Below are 23639 nucleotides of genomic sequence, written 5' to 3' on the forward strand. Positions count from 1 at the left end.
AGATAATCTGTTGATGAAGCAAAATAATTATTGATAATAAACAAGATAAAACAAAAATACTGTTGTTTAAAATAAGATTGAACTACAATTCCAAGTGGCTGATGTTCAATTAGAAGTTAAACTGTCCAAAGTTTCATTTGGAAAATATGAAAAATATGTATATTCAAATGTTAAGGTTTACCACTGAGATAACAGAAATGGTACAAGGAGAAACAGAGAATAAATTAGCCAACCAACAGAAAATGAGAAGTTTGGATTGAAAAATAAATTAGAATGGACATAATAAGATGGTGAATGTCAGTCCAAAGTCATCAATAACCATACATCTAACTGTAAATAGAAATCCTCTTTCTGAGGGGATATGTAAAAGCAGACTCTGGTTATTTATAGGGCTAGTAGCAGTCAGTGAGAGGTTTGGCTCACTTTTCCCTGCTGTGGTACTTACAGATCACAGCTCTGGCTCCCATGTTTTTGCTCAGCCCAGTGGCAAACATAGGTACCTGGAGGGCAGGTGTGCAATCACCTGGGATTGTATGGGAACTTCCACCCAAAGCACAGAATAGCATTCTTGTTCATAGAAGAATGGTTTAGGTAAACTGGGGTTAATATCAGAACTGAAAAGCCAGTAAAAAACAAACAAACAAACAAAAACAAAACAGAGCGTCTTCCGAACTGTCCTCCAAGGCCAAGTAGCAGTTGGAGATCACACTGTGCATAGTAAAGGGAATTGCTGCCCCTGGGCTCGTGACACATTTCTGCATCAGATACACAGGTTGACAACATTATAATTTACAGCCTACCATATTAATAAACCTTTAAAAGTTGCCTATGAGAGATAGCATTAGTCATCACTGGCTTGGAAGAGTAAAGGTATATAACATGACATGACAACAAACTCAAGTTGCCTCCTGTGTCCATTTAAATCTTACAACAATAAAGGTTTCTATTATCCCAATTTTTCAGATGGAAAAACCCAGTCAGAAAGAGGTTATGTGTTTTGTCCACAATCAATGGACGAATAAGTTAGGCAGAATTTGAATTTCTCTCCATCTGACTCTGGCTTAATTGCTGGCAGTTGGGAGCCAGGGTTATTTCCGACTGAGTTTCGACACTGAAAGAAATTCAGATGTAACTGGTTGCAAAGTGTGCACAAGGTATCTCAGTATGTCCAGAGCACCGTCTTCAATTCTCACAAACATAATTCAGATCACTAAACTAGTACCTAGGCTGCTAAGGTCAGTGGCAATGGGAACACAAGCAACTTACCATTGGGCCAGGCCATAAGTCGATGGGTATGCCAACTTGCCCCATGTGTCTGGTACCATGTCATAACTCAGTGCGGACTGCTGGGCTTCCATAGCAGGAGACAGTGTTAGCTCCCCCTGGCATGGAAAAGAAAAGGCCACAGAGTGAGGGAGTATCTTACCATGTGGAAGCCTGCTCTACATGCACTGGTCCCACTATTCTCACCTTACCTTTAAACCAAGGTCTAACTGTTGAAGGGATGCACGAATCTCCTGAAGGAGAATATTCATCCTCTCACATTCTTGGAAGCAAACAAGAACATAGGGACTTCTGTTTGTAGTTTTTTGCATTATCTCTGCCATGTTGAACTCTTCTGGAAGTTTTTCCAAAATGTCATCCAAGACATTTTTAACCTTAAATCAACACACACAGAGACTTAGCTCTTTCTGTTTTGTTTTTGGCCACTGTGACTATTTTTTGAAGTATGAGAATATATAACAACAAGGTTGGTGGCTCGAACTCACCAACCACTCCTCAGAAGAAAAGCTGGGCAATCTACTTCTGCAGTGATAACTGCTTTGGAAACCCAAGGAGGGGTTGCTATGAGTCGGATCCGACTCGACGGCAGTGAGTTTGGTTTTTATTTTTTTGGAATGCACTTAAAAGATGGTTATGATATTGTTTATCATTTGGAGAAATGTTAAAGGTGGCAATTAAATTATTTGATATAAAACCAAGAGAGTGACTTGAGTTGCCATTTTCAGACTAGACTGCACTGTAAATAAGGGTGGAGGCCAGGTGGGGCCTGTGGGTTACACAGCTCCAGGGGCACCACTGACATTGTGCTCACGAGAATTTAGTCCCCTGGAGTTGTACAGTGGAGAAGCCATTCACACATACAGAAAAGCAACAATATAAAGTCAAGATTCTGAAAAACAGAAAAATTTACATATTCCCAGAGAAGTGAGCAGAGATGTGAGATCTCCAAGGAAGGAAGGCTTTAAAAGTTTTTTTTTTTTAAAAAAAAGGATAGCCTGCAGCAGTTCTGCACTGTAATTTCTGGCATGTGTGAAAGCCTGAACCTCACCCAGGCAGTGATTTCGAGCACAGACTAAAACTAGCTGGGTTTGAAGCTCAGCCGTGCTACTTTTGAGCTATCTCATTTAAATAATTTATCTGTTAGTTTCCCAATCTGTACAATGGAATAATGGTAGCTCTTACCTTACAGACTTGTAAGCATTAAGAGAGTTTTAAGTTGGTAAGTGAAGGACTTGTTGTTGTTGTTGTTGTTATTTGCCGTCGAGTCGGCCCCGACTCATAGCGACCCCTCCTTGGGTTTCCGAGGCAGTATCACTGCAGAAGTAGGATTGCCCAACCTTCCTTCCGAGGAGTGGCTGGTGGGTTTGAACCGCCAGCCTTCTGGTTAGCAGTCAAGTGCCTTAGCCACTATGCTACCAGAGCTCCTAAGTGAAGGACTTAGTGCCTGGCAATTTGGTAGTGCCATAAAAGCATTTGCTATTATACTATAAGGCAGTAGCCTACATTTTGCAAGGAAAGTCAACAGGAACGTAGGGTATGCATTAAAACTTAGTTGGTATCTATATATGATAATTATTATTCTTTTAATAACAGACCTGTACTTACCTGGGGACAGCTTCCTTGGCTTATGTGGGTTTCACTGAGTCAACTTGGATCCTGGTGGCCCAAATAATTGACCACACAGAGTTAGTGGTCATAGTTCTATGAAGTGCAGGGATCGTTACCCAGGAGGTGGGCACAGTGGCACTGTTAGCTATCACAGCTGCCTTCTGCATCAATGCCAGCAACCTCCCTTCTTTAAGATCCCCAAATCTAATCAGGGAAGAACTACTATTCTGTGTATTCACTGTTAGCATTTAAAGGATATAATTGTCATTAACTACATTTACTTGTATGTAAAGACGTGATCAGAGCCAGTAGGATGCCAATTCTTGGGTGTTGTATTTTGTAATCTGCTAATCCTACTTCCATAGAGATACTGCCTCAGAAACCCAAGGAGGGGTTGCTATGAGTCAGGGCTGACTTGACGGTATATAACAACAACAACAACAATTAAAACATACATATGTTTGAAAGGTCACAAGAGCTAATTTTGGTGACTGTCAGACACTGCCTCCTAGAATTCTTAGAGAAATTTAGATCAACACTGTCAATAATAAGGAAGCCTCTATTTTCTCTCATTGTTGCCTTGAAGAGACAAAAGACATACATTGAAGATGAAAACATGCCATCTGACACATGGTCTTCAATGGTGCATATTCATTCTATCTATGCTGTTGCACTGAGCTGGTAAAACCAACAAACATCTAGAGGGGACACAAAATTAGAAAGTATTTCTTCTCTTCAGCTTTGGCCAGCTTTCCCCTTTTCCCTGATTTCTGGGATTACTGCCTGTGGTTCTCACATCATACTTGCAAGTTGCTTTAGCAGCCTGGCATGTGATTTGTCTGGACCTGAAATCTTAAACTCATTTCAGCAGCAGTAGAGTATAAAACATAGTGAAGTAAAGGAGGATAAACAGAATGGCTTTTGGAGTCAGCCAGAATTTAGTTTCCACCGTTGCCTTCTTCTAGCTAGGTGACCTTGCTTGGCAAAGATCTTCATCCTGTCTTCACATTAAATAGGCTCAGGAGGAGGAGGAAAAGGAGAGGTTGGTTGTGCTGTCTCAAGGGTGGGGGAGGCAGAAGGGGAGGCAGGAGAGGTAGGCACACTCATACATATGAAATACATCATAATTTCTGTCTTTTTTGCCTTTCCATTTCTCTAAAAATATTTCTATATGGTCCCAATCCTTCCACTGTTTCCTGCCTGTATCATAGAAAAGTCCATGTTGTAAAAGAAGGCAAAAGCAGTCTTGAATAATTGGAACCCTTCTGCTAGACTAAGCTTATCTCTAAAATAGGGATCCTGATAGACTGCTCAGAGTTTTTGAAGATTAAATGGAATATTTGTAAATAATTTTCAGTAGTTCCTAGCATGTAATAAACACTCAGTAAATGGTAGTTTTTACAATCTGTTTGCCTATCTGGGGTGTTAATGCATCTTTACTTCATTTGGTTTGCATTTTCTGGTTTAATGATCGGCTTCCTTGTTGGAAAGACAGATGTGCAAAAGCAGCTTATCCATGGTATTAGAGGGCAGGATTATGGTGATAGTGGTTATCTTTGGGAGGTGGGAAGGTGAATTGACTAGTAAAGGGTGTGAGTAGTCGTCTAGAGAGTTGGAAACATTCTATATTTTGATCTGGGTGGTAGTTACATGAGTATATACAGAGCTGTACACTTAAAGGTTACTCCCTATCACTGTATATAAATTACACCTCAATGAAAAAGAAAGATCTGCTACCTTGTCTTCTGTAGACTGCCCCAGCTCCTCACTGCAGAGTGCATTCCTAGGTTGCATCTCCATCAAGGTCCTGAAGAGAGTGTTGGATGTCACTGTCAGGAATTCTATCTCAGCATTTGGGTGGAGGCCATACAATGCCGGGCTCTCTGGAGGAAGCATCTCCTCGATGTACTGGTGGTAGCCTGAATAGTCCAGGTTGGGTGGGGCTGCAAATCCTGGTGCCAGCAGAAGCTCATCTTCAACCTTCAACCACAAGCAGCAGCTAGTTATTGCAAATGTGGTGGGCATCGAGGTCCCAGCACAATGCTGGATGCACAGCAGGCTCTAAAATGTGTATGACACTTTCTTAATCATTCTGCTATATATATGTTATCAGGATGACCTCTGGGGAGGATTCCAAGGAACACACACAATTCCTTAACTGTAAGAACATTTCATTTTTCTTAGAACAACATAATACAAGCACACTATCATGGATTGAACTGTGTCCCAAAAATATAGGTGTAAACTGGGTTAGGCCATGCTTCCCAGTACTGTGTGATTGTCTTTCTTTTTGTGATATGTTGTAAATCCTAACCTCTGCCTGTCATTAATGAGGCAGGAATAGGTTATGTTTGTCATGTTAATGAGGCAGGATTAGGGTGGGATGTATCACTCTTACTTAAGTTACCACCCTTAATTAGATCATAGCCCTGGTCTGATGTAAGGGAAGTTTCCTTGGGGTGTGGCTAGCATCACCTTTCATCTTACAAGAGATAAAGGAGAGAGAAGTGAGCAGAGAGGAGGGACCTTCTAGCACCAAGAAAGAAGAGTTGGGAGTGGAGAGCATTCTTTGGACACAGGGGCGCTGTGTTGAGAACCTCCTAGACTCAGGGAAAGATTGATGCCAAGTCACATGGAGATCTCCAAGCAATGCCGGGCCTACAAATGTTGAAAGAAGACAAAGACCTTCCTCCAGAGCCAACAAAGAGACAGCCTTCTTCTAGAGCTGGTGCCTTCAATTTGGGCTTCTAGCCTCCCCAACTGTGAGAGAATCAATTTGTTACAACCATCCACTTGTGATATTTCTGTCACAGCAGCACTAGATAATAAAGGCACACACGAAGGAAATGAACACGTGTTGAACCATCTACCGTGTGTTAACTTGTACGCAGTTTAAGTCACTGAATTCTCCCAACCAGTAAGTTGCCCAGGCAGATCTCTGATTTTAAGCTTAATTCGGAACGTGTTTTAGTGTGACTCTATAGCCTGTGCTCTTCCAGTGTGCCATGGATGTTCCACAGTACTGCTTCAACCATTTTATATATGTTGTTGTTGTTGTTGTGTGCCCTCGAGTCAGACCCGACTCATAGCGACCCCTCCTTGGATTTCCGAGGCAGTATCACTATGGAAGTAGATTGCCCCATCTTCCTTCTGAGGAGTGGCTGGTGGGTTTGAACCTAAAATTTCTAAACCTCAATAATATGTGTATATAGTTTACCCTTGAACCATGTGGGGGTTAGGGGCACCAACCCGTCACAGTTAAAAATCTGCATATAACTTTTGACTCCTCAAAAAAGTTCATTACTAATAGCCTACTGTCAACTAGAAGCTTTACCAATAACAAAGAATCAATTAACACAGTTCTTGCCCTACAGTTATTAGATTGTCACACAAGGACACCTACATACATACACAACAGATAAGTTTATCAACTATAGTGTATGATGATTATTAACTATTAAGTGGAACACCATAAAGATCTTCATCCTTGTCTTCACCTTAAATAGGCAGAGGAGGAAGAGGAGGCAAAGGAGGGGCTGTCATGCTGTCTCGGGTGGCAGAGGCAGAAAGGGAGGTAGGAGAGGTAGGCACACTCATATATAATACACTGTCATTTCTGCCTGACTTTTTTGCCTTTCCATTTCTCTAAAACTATTTCTATCTGGTACCAATCCTTCCACTATTTCCTGTAGTTTCACCGCCTGTGTCATAGAAGGGTCCATGTTGTAAAAGAGGTTAGAAGCAGTCTTGAATAATCAAAACCCTTCTGCTAGACTGTCTAATGTCAATTTGTTCTCTGGCACTGCTTCTTCTACGTCTTCTTATTGTTTGGCACTGGTTCAGAAGCACGCATCTCCATCAAGTTGTCTTCTGTTAACTCTGCTGGTGTGGTGTCTATTAGTTCTTGAATTTCTCCAAGATCCATGTCTTGAAAAAAATCCTCATATAAGTTCAAACCCATGCTGTTCAAGAGTCAACTGTATATTGAAAAATATAAGGAAGTGTGACTCTAAATAACATTTCACAGGACAGTATATGCTAAGAGTCAAATCAATGCTACTGTTTCAGGAATTTGACTACTCAGAGTCTCATCTCAAGATCCATTGCCCACGGGACAATTGCTGGCACATTAAACAAACAAACAAAAAAAAGTTGCCGGCTATTAGAATCCAACTCTTGATGAATCCACGTGTGTCAGACTAGAACTGTGCTCCACAAAGTTTTCAATGGCTGATTTTTCTGAAGTAGATCTCCAGGCCTTTCTTCTGAGGAGCCTCTGGGTGGACTTGAACTTCCAAGCTTTCAGGCTGTGGCAGAGTATGTTAAGTGTTTCACCACCCAGGGACTGGCACACACTAGGTGCTTACATCACAGCTGCCTAATGGCTGAAAGGCTGTGAGTAATAAGGCATTTAGCAGGCCCATCCGCTCCATGAAGGCTGGGGTAGAGAGCACACATTCCATATAGAGGAATGGTCTGCACATTGGCAACATATGCAGCCACATCAAACCCTCTAAAAATTAGGATATACATCTTCAAGATGTAACAAAAGAATTTATAAGCCTGAGTCCCTGACCAGCCATAAACAGAGAATACATCAAATGCTTATAATTTCCTAGTTAACAGAATCTCAGGTTTTCTTCTGATTGCTCTCTGATTCTTAGGGGCCATTTACACCTTTGTTTTAATTTCCCCAGTCTCTGCCACAAATTATGTCTAAGGCACTTAAATATATAGGGGATTAATATTATTTTTTTAAGTCTTACTGAATGTAGTTATTTTCTCAATCACTTTCTGAGAGAAGGGTTTGTCTGTAACTGTGTTATGCCATATTGTCCCCTCACTGTCACCCAGAGGCAAAGTGAAAAGGGTTCTTTTGTCTGTAATCTTTATGGAAGCAGACCAGCAGGTCCTCCTCTCACTGAGTCACTGGGTAGATTTGAACTGCTGACCTTTTGGCACGCAGTCTAGGGCTTAACCATCTGCATCACCAGGGCTGCTCCTATATACTCAATAGAAATGAAAACATATGACAAAAGAAAAACTAGTACACTAATATTTATAGCAGCATTGTTCATAATAGCCAAAAAGTAGAAACAACCCAAATGTTCATCACCTGATGGATTAATAAGCAAGATATGGTGTGTACCTAGAATGGAATATTATTCAACCATAAAAAGAATGAAGTTTATACAACATGGGTGAACCTTAAAAACAAGCTTTGTGAAAAAAGTCACAAAAGACTACATACTATATGATTCCATTTAAATCGAACGTCCAGCTAAGCTAAGCAAATCTGTAAGAAAGTAGGCTGGTGGTTGCTTGCAGTTGGAGAGAATCAGAAGTGACTGCTAAAGGGTACAGGGTTTTTTTTGGGGGGTGACAAACATGTTCTAAAATTTGTTGTGGCAGTACTTGTACAACTCAGTGAATATACTAAAAACTCTTAAATTGTATAACTTAAATTGGCAGATTTCATAGTGTTCAAATTATATTTCATTAAAATTGTTTTTAATGAAGTTGTCAAGGATTTCATCTTACTTGGATTCACAATCAACACCCATGGAACCAGCACTCAGGAAATCAAATGACATATTGCATTGGGAAAAGCTGCTGCAAAAGACCTCTTTAAAGTGTTAAAAAGCAAAGATGCCACTTTGAAGACTAAGGTGCCCCTGACCCAAGCCATGTAATTTTCAATTGCCTGATAGGCATGTGAAAGCTGGGCAATGAATAAGGATGACTGAAGAATTGATGCCTCTGAATGATGGTGTTGGTGAAGAATAAAATATACCACACTCTAACTCACTGCTGTCGAGTCAGATCCGACTCATAGTGACCCCTCCTTAGGTTTCTGAGGTGGTATTACTATGAAGTAGATAGACCAATCTTCCTTCCGAGGAGTAGGTTTGAATCGCCAGCCTTCTGGTTAGCAGTCAAATGCCTTAGGCACTAAGCCACCAGAGCTCCCCAAAGAATGAACAAATCTGTCTTGGAAGAAGTACAGCCAGAAAGCCCTTTAGAAGTGAGGATGGTGAGACTTGGTCTCATGTACTTTGGACATGGTATCGGGAAGGACCAATCCCTGGAGAAGGATAGCATGGTAAAGGAGAGGGTCAGTGAAAAAGAATACTCTCAATGTGATGAATTGACACAGTGGCTACAACAATGGGCTCAGACATAGCAACAATTTGAAGATAGTACAGGACTGGGCAGCGCTTTGTTTTGTTGTCCACAGGGTTGCTATGGATCAAAACCACTTGATGGCACCTCCCAACAACAACAAGGCTGTTTTTTTTTTTTAAACAAAACAAAACAAAACAAAAACAAAAACAACCCTGACAGACTCATGTCTAGGGAGAATGAGCCTTCATATCATGAAAAAATCACCAAGGATTTGAAATTACCTTTGTAATGATCAGTGACATGCATAACCTTTAGAAACCTTTACACACACATACATATATAATCTCCTTTATTTTCTGTACCAATCTGTCATTTTTCTAAAAGGTGACCTTAGGGGATAGCTTCAGTTCAAAGTTTAAAGAGTATCTCAGGCAGTAGTCTCAGGGAGTCCTCTAGTCTCAGCCATTCTATCCAGGTCTGTCTATTGTGGCTCTGATGAGAACAGTTGGTAGTGGTAGCCAGGCACCAACTACTGTATTTTTATCCAGATAATATGTGCTTTCCATGTTTTATGTTAGCTGTGCCCCCACCGCCTGCAACAAACACACCTTACTGGATATTTTTATAAGCATTTTACATTTACAGAAACATGTAAAAAGAAAAAAAATAGGCATAGTGGCACTTAGGAAAATACCTCGCAGGGGGAGGGGCAGCTGGCAATCAAATGTAGTAGGTGTGTGTTATGTGCCTTGGAGTATGGTAGTTCTTCTGATCTCAGGGTAGATGAGGCTGTGGCTTGTGTACACTTTTAGCCCTGTAGACTAGTTAATTCTTTGAGACTTTGGTTTCCTTCTTTCTCTTTTGCTCCTAATGAGTAGAGACCAATAGTTGCATCTCAGATGGCTTCCAAGTAGTCTTGATGACAAGAAACTCCCACTTCATTCTGAGACCAAACAAGTGGTTTTGCTGTTGGCCTCTTGAGTAAGAAATGCTGTAGCCCCACAGTACTGTCAAAGATTTTCAGAAATGACCCAAGGTTGAAGACATTATTAGGGTGTCTTTAGAGCTGAATGGTACATAAGTGATTTTCTAGTCCAATACCTTTATTTTATAAATAAATAAACAAAGGAACTGGGAGGTCAGACACCAAGGTGCATAGCAAGTTACTGGCAGAACTGCAACTACAACTTTGGTCTCCTGGATTGTTCATTGTCATTCTCTTTTTGGTTTTGGTTTTAGGTCACACACCACACACAATAAGACATAGGCTAGTTTTTTGTGTGTGGTTGTTTTTTTTACAACTTGTACCCAAGGACTACACAAGTTTGGCACTCTAACCAATTCAGTATGGCGCAAAGAAATACTGTAGGCCTTTGGAATCTAATTGTGACTTCAACTCTTGGTTTTGCTACTTACCAGTCATTTAGCCTCTTTAAGCTGAGTTTCCTTATAGATACAATGGAAAAATAACACCTACTTTGCAGGGTTGGGAAACCCAAGGAGGGGTTGCTATGAGTCAGAATAGACTCAAAGGCAGTGAGTTTTTTTTTTTTTTTTTTTGCAGGGTTGTAGTGAGAAGAAATAATACTCATGAGCTGTATGGGACTGACCTTGGCACAGAGAAGTTATTTAATAAAATGGTTCCCATAACATCACAGAATAAATACAGTCAATTGTGAAATAAATATAATGAAAATATATGCTACACAATAATACAATAACTTATTGATTAAGCATTATGTTCTCAATGTTGTGCCAAGGGCTTTATCTTTAATCCTGATAACAAACTCATGAGTTAGTCATTCTCATCTTATAAATGATGAAACTGAGAAGGTTCAGTATTATATCTAAAACCACACAAAATATAACAAAGAGCTTGAATTATGAAAGTTTTATTTTCCTAGCCCATGTTCTTTTTTACTTTCACCAAAATTGCTTTTTCTATATGCTGACTTTAAGGTGACCTAATACTCCATTTTACAAAAATAATTCATTGTATTACCTGTTTAGCACTGGCACATATGAACCTGAAATGAGAAAATGTTCTTCTCCCCACCTATAGCCAGAGGTCATCCAATGCATGTTGTCACTGAGCAGGGTGGGACCCTCTCTGAATGCAAACTCATCCATCTAAGAGGAAACTCATCCATACTCCTAACAGGAAGATATCACTGAAAATATTCTGAATCTTTGGATAAGAGTAGTGGAATTTTAAAACTTACAATATTAATGGGTTGCTTTTTTGGTCATATTCCAATGAAACCAAAGATACTAATTCCCAAAAATAAGTTAACCAGTGTGAGAAGTGGCAAACAGAGATCCTGCAGATGCTGAAGGGTTAGATGAAGTTGCCAATAACATAAACAACATGAGCAGAGACATTTACGTGAGAAGAAAATAAATGGGATTTGAGGCATGTGAGATTAAGTCAGTAAGTGCTCTAATTTCCTTTGGTGCATTAAAATGGTAGCACTGTCCAGTGAGGACATAGGACTGCAAATGAAGCATCTCAATATAGCAAATCTCACCAGATCTGTAGGGAAGGTCAGATACCCGAACTTCTAAAGACCTTAAACAAACCAGGGATGCTCCTTAGGTTTTACCACCTATATTTATTTTATAATTATTTGAACGGGAGTTCAGAATCGTGAAGGTTAATGGACTGTCTCGTTTAGCAACAGTAATTTATCCGAAGGCCTGAACCGGAAGAGCATACACCAGCCTGAGTCTCTCGCTCTGCCCCTTGGCCTCTACCATCAACGCCACCATCATTCTGAGAAACTAGCATCTGTAAAGGTCGAGTGCATAGCACTGTTTATCTTTCCCATCTCCATGGTAACCTGCTCCCAAGACCTCTTTTGAGGAGTGACTTCCAATTGTGTTAAATTGCAAGTGTCTTTCTGACCAGGTGAAAGCCTATGTGCATCAGAACAGAGCAAAGACCAGGAGACTTATAATGGAAAGAAACGAACAATGGTCACACACCAGGAAAGTCTGTTTGTTATTTTACTTTTCCCTTGCATTATTACAAAAGTTACCAACATTAATAAAAGTTTTTTTTTTTGTTGTTGTTGTTATGTGCCGTCGAGTCAGACCCGACTCATAGCGACCCCTCCTTGGCTTTCTGAGGTGGTATCACTATGGAAGTAGATTGCCCAACCCTCCTTCCGAGAAGTGGCTGGTGCAAATTTATGCACCAACCACCAAAGCCAAAGATGAAGAAATCGAAGTTTTCTATCAACTTTTGCAGTCTGAAATTGACCAAACGTGCAATCAAGATGTGTTGATTATCACTGGTGACTAGAATGCAAAAGTTGGGAAACAAAGAATAGTTACCGGTAGCTGGAAAATATAGCCTTGGAGATAGAAATAATGCTGGAGATCACATGATAGAATTTAGCAAGACCAACAACTTTTTCATTGCAAATACCTTTTTCAACAACATAAATGATGACTATGCACATGGACTTCACCAGATGGAATACACAGGAATCAGACTGACTACATCTGTGGCAAAAGGTGATGGAGAAGTTCAGTATCTTCAACCAGAACAAGGCCAGGAAAGAGCTGACTGTAGAACAGATCATCACCTGCTCATATGCAAGTTCAAGCTGAAGCTGAAGACAATGAAAACAAGTCCACAAGAGCCAAAATATGACAAGATAAAAGCTGAACAGAAGATTTCAAAGAGCAACTAGAGCAGACAGAGCCAATTACTATAATGAAATGTGCAAAGACCTAGAGTTAGAAAACTAAAAGGGAAGAACATGCTCAGCAGTTCTCAAGCTGAAAGAACTGAAGAAAAAAATTGAAGCCTCAAGTTGCAATACTGGAAGATTCTATGGGTAATATACTGAATGATACAGGAAGCATCAAAAGAAGATGGAAGGAATACAGAGCCACTGTATCAAAAATAAATGGTCGATGTTCATCCATTTCAGGAGGTGGCATATGATCAAGAGCCGATGGTACTGAAGGAAGAAGTTGAACTTGCACTGAAGGAATTGGTGAAGAACAAGGCTCCAGGAATTGATGGAGTATCCATTGAAATGTTTCAACAAATGGATGCTGCACTGGAGGCACTCACTTGATTATGCCAAGAGATTTGGAAGACAGCTACCTGGCCAACTGACTGGAAGATATCCATATTTGTATGTATTCCAAAGAAAGGCGATCCAACAGAATGTGGAAATTATTGATCAATATCATTACAATCACATGCAAGTAAAATCTTACTAAACATAATTCAAAAATGGTTGCAGCAGTATATCAACAGAGCGCTTCCAGAAATGCAAGCTGGATTCAGAAGTGGTCATGGAATGAGGGATAACATTGCTGATGTCAGATGGATCTTAGCTGAAAGCAAAGAATACCAGAAAGATATTTACTTATGTTTTATAGACTATGAAAAACATTAGATTGTGTGGATCCTAACAACTTATGGATAACATTGAGAAGAACAGGAATTCCAAAACACTTAATTGTACTCATGAGGAACCTGTACATTGACCAGGAAGTTGTCATTTGAACAGAACAAGGGGATACTTCATGGTTCAAAATCAAGAAAGGAGTGCGTCAAGGTTGTAGTTTTTCACCATACTTCTTCAACTTGTCTGCTAAGCAAATAATCCGAGAAGCTGGATTATATGAAGAAGAACATGGCATCAGGATTGGAGGAAGACTCATTAACAACCTGCAAAATGCAGATGACACAATTTTGCTTGCTGAAAGTGAGAATGACTTGAACCACTTAGTAATGAAGATTAAAGACTATAGTCTGCAGTATGGATTACACCTCAATATAAAGACAACAAAAATCCTCACAACTGGTCCAATAAACAGCTTCATGGTGGATGGAGAAAAGACTGAAGTTGTCAAGGATTTCACATTACTTGGGTTCTACAATCAATACCAACGGAAGCAGCAGTCAAGACATCAGACAACGTATTGCATTGGGCAAATCTGCTGCAAAAGACCTCTTTCAAGTGATGAAGAGCAAAGATGTCTCCTTGAAGACTAAGGTGCACCTAACCCAAGGAAGTTCTGGTGGTGTAGTGCCTAAGGCATTTGACTGCTAACCAGAAGGCTGGCAGTTCAAATCCACCAGTCACTCCTCAGAAGGAAGGTTAGGCAATCTACTTCCATAGTGATACTGCATCAGAAACCCAAGGAGGGGTTGTTATGAGTCGGATCCAACTCGAGGGCAGTGAGTTTTTTAACCCAAGCCATGGTATTTTCAACTGTCTCTTATGCATGTGAGAGCTAGACAATGAATAAGGAAGACTGAAGAAGAGTTGATGCTTTTGAGTTGTTGTGTTAGAGAAGAATGCTAAAAGTACATGGTCTGCTAAAAGGACTAACAAATCTGTCTTGGAAGAAGTGCAGCTGGAATGCTCCTTGCAAGTGAGAATGGCCAGACTTTGTCTCACCTACTTTGGTCATGTTGTCAGAAGAAATCATTGCCTGGAGAGAGATAACATGCTTGGTAAAGGGGAAGGTCAGCGAAGAAGGGGAAGACCCTTAACGAGATGGATAGACACAGTGGCTGCAACGAGGGGCTGAGGTACAGCAACGATCATGAGGCTGGCACAGGACCGGGCAGTGTTTTGTTCTGCTGTGAATAGGGTCATTATGAGTTGGAGATGACTTGATGGCACCTAACAACAACAAGTCAATCTGACTGTTGTGTATTCCATCTAATGAGGTCCATGTGCATAGCTGCCATTTACATTGTTAAAAAAAGATACTGATGATAAATTTCTTATGAAATTCTATCATGCACTCTTCAAGGTCATTTCTATCATTAAGGCCATGTTTTCCAACTATTGATGTTTCTTTGTTTCCAATTCCAGCATTCTAGTCACTGTAATAATCATCAGTACATGTTGATTGCATGTTTGGTCAATTTCAGACTGCAGAAGCTGGTAGAAACCTTCAATTTCTTTGTCTTTGGCTTTAGTGGTTGGTGTGTAAATTTAAACAATAACACTATTAACTAGCTGTCCTTATAGGCATATGATATTTTCCCACCACTGACAGCACTGTACTTCAGGACAGATCTTGAAATGTTCTTTTTGATGATGAATGTGATGCCATTCCTCTTCAATTTGTCATTCCCAGCATAGTAGATCATATGATTGTCTGATTCAAAATGGCCAATACCAATCCATTTCAGCTAACAAAATGCCCAGGATATTGATCTTTATGTGTTCCATTTCATTGTTGACAACTTCCAATTTTCCTGGATTTATACTTCATGCGTTTCATGTTCTGATTATTAATGGATGTTTGCAACTCTTTCTTCCCATTTTGAGTCATGCCTCATCAGAAAATGATCATCCCAAAAGCTTTACTTCATCCACGTCGTTAATGTGGACTCTATTTTCAAGAGGAATCTCTTCCCCAGTTGTATTCTGAGCCTTCCAACTTGTCAGGCTCATCTTCTAGCAGTGTACCAGACAACGTTCCATGGCTATTAAATTTTCCAGTAATATATCAGACAGTGTTTCACTGCCATTTGTAAGATTTTTAGTGGCCAATTTTTCAAAAGTGGATGGCCTTTTCCTTCTTCCCAGTCTGTCTTACTATGGGAGCTCCACTGAAACCTGTCCACCATGGGTGACCCTGCCTGTGCTTGAAATACCAGTGCCATAGCCTCCAGCCTCACAGCAACACACGAGCCACTGCGGTATGGCAAACAGACAGGTCTACAAACCTGGAAACCACTGGAGGGAAAAAGCACTTGCCATCAAGTTGACTCTGACTCATGGCAGCCCCAGGTGTGTTAGAGTGGGGCTATGCTCCATGGAGTTCTCAAGGCCAATTTTTTTTCAGAAGTAGATCACTAGGCCTTTCTTCCAAGGTGCCTTTGGGTAGACTTGAACCTCAACTTTTCAGTTAGCAGCTGAGTGTTTTAACCATTTGCACCAGCCAGGGATTCCATTACAGTGACACAGCATGAGAAAAGTATAGCCATTTCTTTCAGCTCCTTTGGCATGGGAAACAAGGTCTGAGTGCTCTTGCAAGCAGATACAGCCCTGGTTGTGAACCCCTTGGGCATTTTTCAGTTGTTGCAGATATAGGTTTGGTAAGAAATACTGAAGATGAGAAAAGGGGAAAAGGTGCTGGGTCACATTAAATTCCCATAAGGGGGCATGCTATCCTTAAGAACTGGGTTTATAGGTCACATTTTTCTTGCACACATATGCAGGAAGGAGTTAATGATCAAGACTTAGATTATTCCATGCATTCTATGACAGGGAAATAAAATTACAGTGAAATGAGTCCCAGGATTGAAATAAAAAGAGCTACATTCTAGCTAATACTAACTGAGTGACCTGGGCAAATGACCATGCCTCTGCATCTTTGTCTGTAAAATGGATTAACAGAGTCAGCTTTGCGTACCGCCCAGGGTTATTATAAAGATCAGATGAGTCAGTGCATGTGAGAGTGCTTTACCCTGGATGTGCTAACATGCATATAGATCACTTGGGTGGCTTGTTGAAATGCACATTCTGATTCAGTAGGTCCTAAGCAGGGCCAGAGACCCTGCATTTCTAATAAATTCCCAGACTTCCTGGAGGGCGGGGCAGAAAACACTCATCACAAAAAAAAAAAAATCCTCAAACATACTCAAGAATCATCTATGTAGTGAAATTAAATAAGTAAATATTCTTACAGAATTTTCTCTTCAGTGGTCTTAATAAAAATTCTTACCAGAGATGGATTCATGAATTCTTCTAAGTACACCTGACAGAGCCTGCGATCCCAGTCGTCTGTGATGTGGCCCCCATACATGATCTCACCAAAAAGATAACGGAGGTCTTCCCATGGGACCTGGGGGAAAATTACACAAATGTCCATTTCTGATTTCAGATATCTACCTCAGAGCAACCAACCAGAGGTACATGGTCCCCTGAACCCAAGCATTTCAAAGAATGAGTAATTGTCTAGGTTTCTGTTTAGAACTTCTTGGGAGAATTATTTTCAATGTATTTTAATACATCCAGTGAAAATTCACTATTACTGAGGTGATTATGCAGATTTAAAGCAAACTTAATCATTCGTAGAACACAATGAGGAGGGAAAACTTATATATTCAAAGTGTAAAGCAAAAATCCTGAGAGGATATTGGGTCAACGGTTTTGAGGTATTATATATTATTACCTGACTTTTATTTGCTTTTGTGATCTGATTTAGGAAAAGAAAGAAAAATCCATACAATGTGAATTTGGGGTGGATTTAGAATTCCATCATTTTCCAAAAAGCTAAGTAAATGTATCTCCTTGCCACAGAGTGATTTAAGGGCTTAGCTTATGGCATGGCTGGCCTAAATGACTGTTCTATGGCTTGTAGCTAATGATTGTACTATGTTTTATTCAAGAAATCACTGTATCTCCTCTTTCTTTGGCTTAGCAGGGTTTGAGGCCTCTCTTTTCTACCCTTTAGCTTCCTCTGCGTTTGCAAAACATGCCAGTTTGTGATGAAGTCTTTCCAGACAGGAACCTTTATATCCTCAGGGGCAGTATATGCCTCCCAACAGTTCAAGTAAAAACTTAATTATAGCCTTCATTTGTTGCATGATGTGACAGAACAGAACAAGTAAAATTACTTAGACTATTCCAATGTACTTGCTATGAGTTTATTTGAATTTGAATAAATGAACCTCAAAAATGTCTTTCTTTTAAGCTGGTTTGATGTGAATGAAAAATTAAGGAGAAGTGACTAGACTGAAATATGCTTTCTCTACCACTCCATGGATTACCTTCCACAGAGCTAAAATGGATGGGAAGCACAAACTTCTTAATTTGATTTCCCTTCCTGATTACATTTAATTAATGCCTGCTTTACATGTCTTTCTCTCAAGATTTTAATCAGTTAGGAATCTGTTCTTTTCAGTAACTGATTCTCTTTCACCAAATCTTGACCTACTTTGTATACATACCTTCTTGAAGAGGGCATTTTGTGCAAATTATGTGTGCACATCAATGTAATTCCACTGTCTGGGTAACTTGCTTTGTGAAGCATGGCAAATGACTTGGGTCAAGACCTCAGAGAGACATGAGACTTAAAAACCTAAGGCTTATGCTGATCCAGGAATACCAGTGGGAACTGCTGCAGGATGGTTCCATTGTCCAATTAGTGTTACCAAGACTCAGAATGTGGAGCTGGAGAGACACAAGTATCAACTTCCCACTTTTCCCCCTTCATTTCTACCTCAGTTGTGTACAGGATTCAACAGAAATAGAATAGCCCTGGTCTCAGTCTCATGGGACCACTATGAAGGAATTACCTAGAATTCTCATAAATATCAATTTTATGTGTCACAGCTTGAACAAAACGTGATGAGATCAACACAAAAAAAAAATTTCTGTTATTAGAATGGCCAAAAATATGCCCAAAGTATGCAGATTTAAGTTTTAATTTAAAAAATTAAAAAAAATGATAGATATGGAACCTATTTCCTTGGGAAAGCAAACCAATGCTGTGTACCAATTGTACATCCTCCTATAAAAGCCAAACCACTTTTGAAGCTTGAGCAAAGCTTCATTTAAAAAAAATTTAAAAAAAAGTGGTAACAATGGGTTACTGAAACAATCATTTCTTCTTAGAAGCATGGATGGGTTATTTTAAAGGCCCTTTGCAGAAGGTATTACCTAGAGCACAACAACTCGTTGTTTTTGACAAATATATCCCAATTTGCAGAGATTTAGCTTAATGGAAAAAGTTCTTCCTATAGAGGTTAAACAAAAAAATCCTTAAGGATGGTTCTTCTTTTTTGAAATTCAATCAGTGAGTTTATAAGAATTTACACAAATATTCTTGATGAAGCATTCACACCCCTATCTGTAAAACACATTTTAGCTATGAAATAAAATCACTCATCTACCTTTAACTTCAAATCAAGGGGACCATTACTGAGAAAGTCACAACAAGGTGGCATCCTTAATACATAATAATGACATGTGCAGGAAATGCACCATTATTTATACATGTGACGCGCTGTAAATTGCTTCCATCATCAGAACTAATTGTAGTGATTATTAATGCAGTGTTATGAACTGTCAGAATTGCTGTATGTAATTACATTTGTGCAAATGCTTCATTACCTGCCTAATGAATCTGGCATATATGCACATGTAAACCACTGTTTTTGTTAACATAATGAAGGACATTTTTTTTTCTTTTTCTTTTGGCAGTAAGCTGCTGATGTAGAACTGGTTTGACCTACGTTAGGAAGTTCAAGCATCCACTACTGGAAAACCTTTGATCTGGTTTATTTTCACACTTGGCAGAAGGTGCACATACAGTGTCAGCTATTTCAATAATAGCTTCAAAAGAGAAATTATGGTCCATTTTGATAGCACCCAAGAACTGACAGATTTAGTGAACTCCTCAGAAGAGGTTATCTGACCACTGGCACTTACGTTAGGGTTTGCCTCTAAGTAGTTGTAGAGGACATTGGCACAAATGGTGAGATCTCCAAGACTGAAGGGATAGCTGCGGCTCCAGCCCTGGGGACCAAACCGCAGTCTCCCAGCAACACAGGCATGGAAGTAGCACAGAGAAAAGAGGATGCTTTTAAATTCCTGCTCCTTCAAGCATATGTCAAGTGTATCCTAGGACAGAAGAAAAGAAATGTTTGATTATTCATCTGTACAGTTTCCAAGGGCAAGGGTCTTAGTTTTCAATAATTCAATAAAGAACTTGGAGTGAAATATAGGACAGAACACACACACAGTTTTAAGCATGACTATATATCCTATCCACCACCTGTCAGTTGCTATGATGCTGGAAGCCAGCAGGATCATCCATGGTGGACAGGTTTCAGCACAGCTTTCAGAATAAGGCAAACTAGGAGGAAAGGCCTGGTGTTCTGGTTACCTAGTGCCACTCTGACAAGGATATACCACAAATGAGATGGCTTGAACAAACAGGAGTTTCGAAATTGAATCACTGGGTTGATAAGAATTTACACAAATATTCTTGATAAAGCATTGACACCCCCATCTGTAAAACACATTTTAGCTATGAAATAAAATCATTCATCATGTCAAGTGTATCCCAGGACAGAAGATTTTATTCTCTCACAGTTTGGAGGCTTTAAGTCCAAGTTCAAGTGCCAGGCTCTAGGGGCTGTGTGAAAGCCCCTCGACCTTGGGCTTCAGCTCTGCTAGAAGCTGAAGCTAGAGTGAAGAACTCAGGCAGTTACTAGCTGCTGAGGCTAATAAGCCCAAGGTCAAAAAATAAAATGGCACAGTCCCAATGTTACGAAACCACACAGCAGGCCATTAATTCAAGTTCACTGTAAGTCCCAAGGTCGGCAGAGCATGGCAGGCTGCTGAACAATGACATGGCTACATGCAGGGTCCAAGCATACCATAAATTAGAGACTATCCCCAAGGCTTCTCCTTATATACAGGAAGTAGACCACATTCCAAAGGCAGCTACTCAACTGCTTGTGGTAAATCCCACCATAGAGTTGATTGCCAGTCCCATCATGGGGAATGACTACTACCAGCTGCCCGACCACTCAACCAGGCCCAGCCAAGTTGACATACAAATTTAACTACCACACCTAGTGATCTACTTTCAAAAATTAATCATGGAATAACCCCATGGACCACAATAGAATATTGCCCCATATTAGCTGGAAGATGAGCTCCCTAGGTTGGAAGGTACTCAAAATACACAGTGGCCAAAGCAATGGACTGGAGCATACCAATGATTGTGAAGATGGCACAGGACCAGACAACATCTCATTCTGTTATACACACTGCACAAGTTGGAGCTGAGTCAACTAACAACAATAATACTTATCCTAAGAAAGTACAGAGGGGCCTATCTATTAGGCATTTGCCAGTCTGTTGATTTCAGAGGAATCCCTTCATTTTGCTTTGGTTATGCATGAGAACACTTCTAAGCTCACTGGAAAATAAGAATTGCTTTTGGCCAGTGGTAATACTGCTTGACGTTATTTTCTTCCTCCATGATTTTCTTTGTAAAATACTGATGACAAAATTCATCTTCTTAACTTCATCAGCATGACAGAATGCTAGATAACCACAGCTATCCATTCTTCCCTGGTTCCATAGCACCAGAGATCAGCTGAGTCCATGGCGACCTGCTGGAAGCCTGTTTTCCAGCTTCTCTTGAAGGCAGATATGCCATATGACAAACTTCTTGCCTATAGAATGTGAGCAGAACTGATGGGTGCATCATGTCATTTCCTTAAAAGGAAACTGCTTACCCTGGTTGTCATTCTCCCTTTGTTGTGGGCTAGAAATGATGGTGACTGAGAACCCCTAGAGGCCATGAGTTAGGTATGGTAGAGGTGCCTCACCAGTCTGGATAAGTGGATGATCTCATGGAAGAGACCTGCCTACTATGTGTGAGATAAAGAACCTTCTATCTTGTTCAAATCACTGTATTTTCTGATCCTCTTTGTTACAGCAGCTTAGCCTACACCCTAACAAATATAATCACCATGACACACAGTTTCCTCCCAATGAACTAAAATTCTTTGCTGGGATGACAGAATGGCATATGGGATATTTGAAAACATGGTCCTTGCACTAGACCTGTGAGATTTTCCTGAAAATACAGAAAGTAAGTTGAGTCCTGACGTTTTACATTGATATGGTTGTAATCCCAGCAGACAGATCACTAAAAGAAGCAAAATAACTATCCAATCTATGGACTTAAAAGTACTACTTTACTCATTCTCAGATTTGCCAGTTCCCTGAGGGATGACAAGGAAAAGATGTTGACAGTTGACTACTACTCCTTTGGCTGGTGGTAGGCAGGAGGGGAAGGTGAAGCCAAAATATGTACTTTCCTACCTCGTCCTTTAAACTGGTCAAACTAGGAAAAAAACAAAACAAAACAACTCACTACCATTGAGTTGATTCCAAAACACAGAGACCCCCTTTGGGTTTCTGAGGCAGTAAATCTTTACAGAAGTAGATTGCCTGGTCTTCCTTCTGCAGAATGGCTGGTGGATTTGAACCACCAATCTTCTGGTTAGCAGTCAAATGCCTTAGGCACTATGCTACCAGAGCTCCTTGTTACAACTATAGCCAGTCCATATTTACAACAGATCAGCTACTTAGGCCACTTCCAATGTACATTTAGGACCCTTAGGGTAGGAGTTCAGACCTGGTCTTCCAGAGAACTTCTGGTACAAACCAAGACTGGATTTGTCCATGTGGGTTAGGACCAGAAAAGCTTTTCAATTTCTTTCTGTAGTGTCTCCATCAGAATCCAGGGCTCCCCACAGATACAGTTCCAGAATTTGCCAGGATCCATATAGTGCAGCTCCAACTAAGTCACTCAAACCAAAAAAACTAAACTCATTGCCGTCAAGTCGGATCCAACTCATAGCCACCCCTTCTTGGGTTTCCAAGGTGGTATCACTATGGAAGTAGATTGCCCAACCTTCCTTCCTAATTGTTGTTGTTATTTGCCATGGAGTCGCACCGACTCTTAGTGACCCCTCCTCTTGGGTTTCCGAGGTGGTATCACTATGGAAGTAGATTGCTCAACCTTCTTTCTGAACTAGGTTGTTCTAAATCTCTAAGACATTCTTAAGTCATTTATGGAGTTTGGAAATACACAATCATTAGGAAAATCTTTTCCAAATCAACACATCAAGGAAAAGATATGCATGTGCAAGAACAGAGAAATCATATAATTGGAATTAACCTTAAAGAATATGCAAAAATGTATTACCTTTAAATATAAGAAATTTCTAGGAGACCTAGAAGTTATCATAACTTCACTTAGGATTTATGATCTAACAAGTCATTTATAACACAGTGTACATAAAATTCAAGAAACTGTAATAACTAAGTATATTAATTCAATCTATCTTTCATATAACTGATTTGTTTCTATCCTCAGTGCTTCAAAACATCATAAGCCAGTGCCAATGTCATTATGCTTTGATAATGAAACTACAGTAAGAAGAAAATATGGATCAGGCTTTCCTAAGAAAAAGTATGAGTCAACCTGCCTAGCATTACACATTTGAGATCAATGGTATTTTTACAAACAAAAGGATGAGCAAATTAATATCAGAAAATATAAAACAGCCTTGTGAACAGAGAACGGGCATCTGTTCATACGTAATCAGCCTACCTATTGGTGCACAACCACCAATTTTAAATGCACAATTACCTATTACTTGTTTCTGCCTGCAAATTTTACAGAAAAACAAATCACCATTCTTACTTTAGAAAACAGCTGGTAATATGGGTGGGAAAGGAGTCAAAACAGTATTCCTTTACGACAACTTCAAGAGGCAGATGCTATGAGCTGAAAGGGATGTAGGTGGGCAACATGCTGCAAGAGACCGTTCTTTACATCTCAGTCACTTAATTATCAGATTTACATAAATATTCTGGGATGCTCAGGGGGAATAAAGCACTAAATAAAACAAGGTTGTTCATTTTGAATAAGCATACCAAACACAAAGGTAAATTTTGATCTTTGGGAGGTGATTAAAAATACAGACTAAATTTGATTTGAAATTTAAACCATGTAAAATAAAAACACCCAAATGAATGGGCTTCTCAGTTGAGTGGGGCACCTGGATAACAGGAGCAACTAAGACTCATTTA

General features: G+C 39.9%; 1 protein-coding gene across 1 annotated transcript in view; it reads right to left on the reverse strand.

Annotated features, from left to right (window-relative positions):
- The window catches only part of DNAH11 (dynein axonemal heavy chain 11), a 455361-nt gene that overhangs the window by 8054 nt on the left and 423668 nt on the right, over nt 1-23639 (reverse strand). Inside the window, 5 exon segments of the mRNA XM_007946592.1 lie at nt 1267-1382; nt 1476-1658; nt 4630-4872; nt 16735-16854; nt 19446-19637. Of these exon segments, the coding sequence (XP_007944783.1) occupies nt 1267-1382; nt 1476-1658; nt 4630-4872; nt 16735-16854; nt 19446-19637 (854 nt within the window).

Source organism: Orycteropus afer, unplaced genomic scaffold (genome assembly GCF_000298275.1).
Source record: "Orycteropus afer afer isolate SDZICR_OR568_19922 unplaced genomic scaffold, OryAfe1.0 scaffold00008, whole genome shotgun sequence".
In the NCBI taxonomy this organism is placed as follows: Eukaryota; Metazoa; Chordata; class Mammalia; order Tubulidentata; family Orycteropodidae; genus Orycteropus; species Orycteropus afer.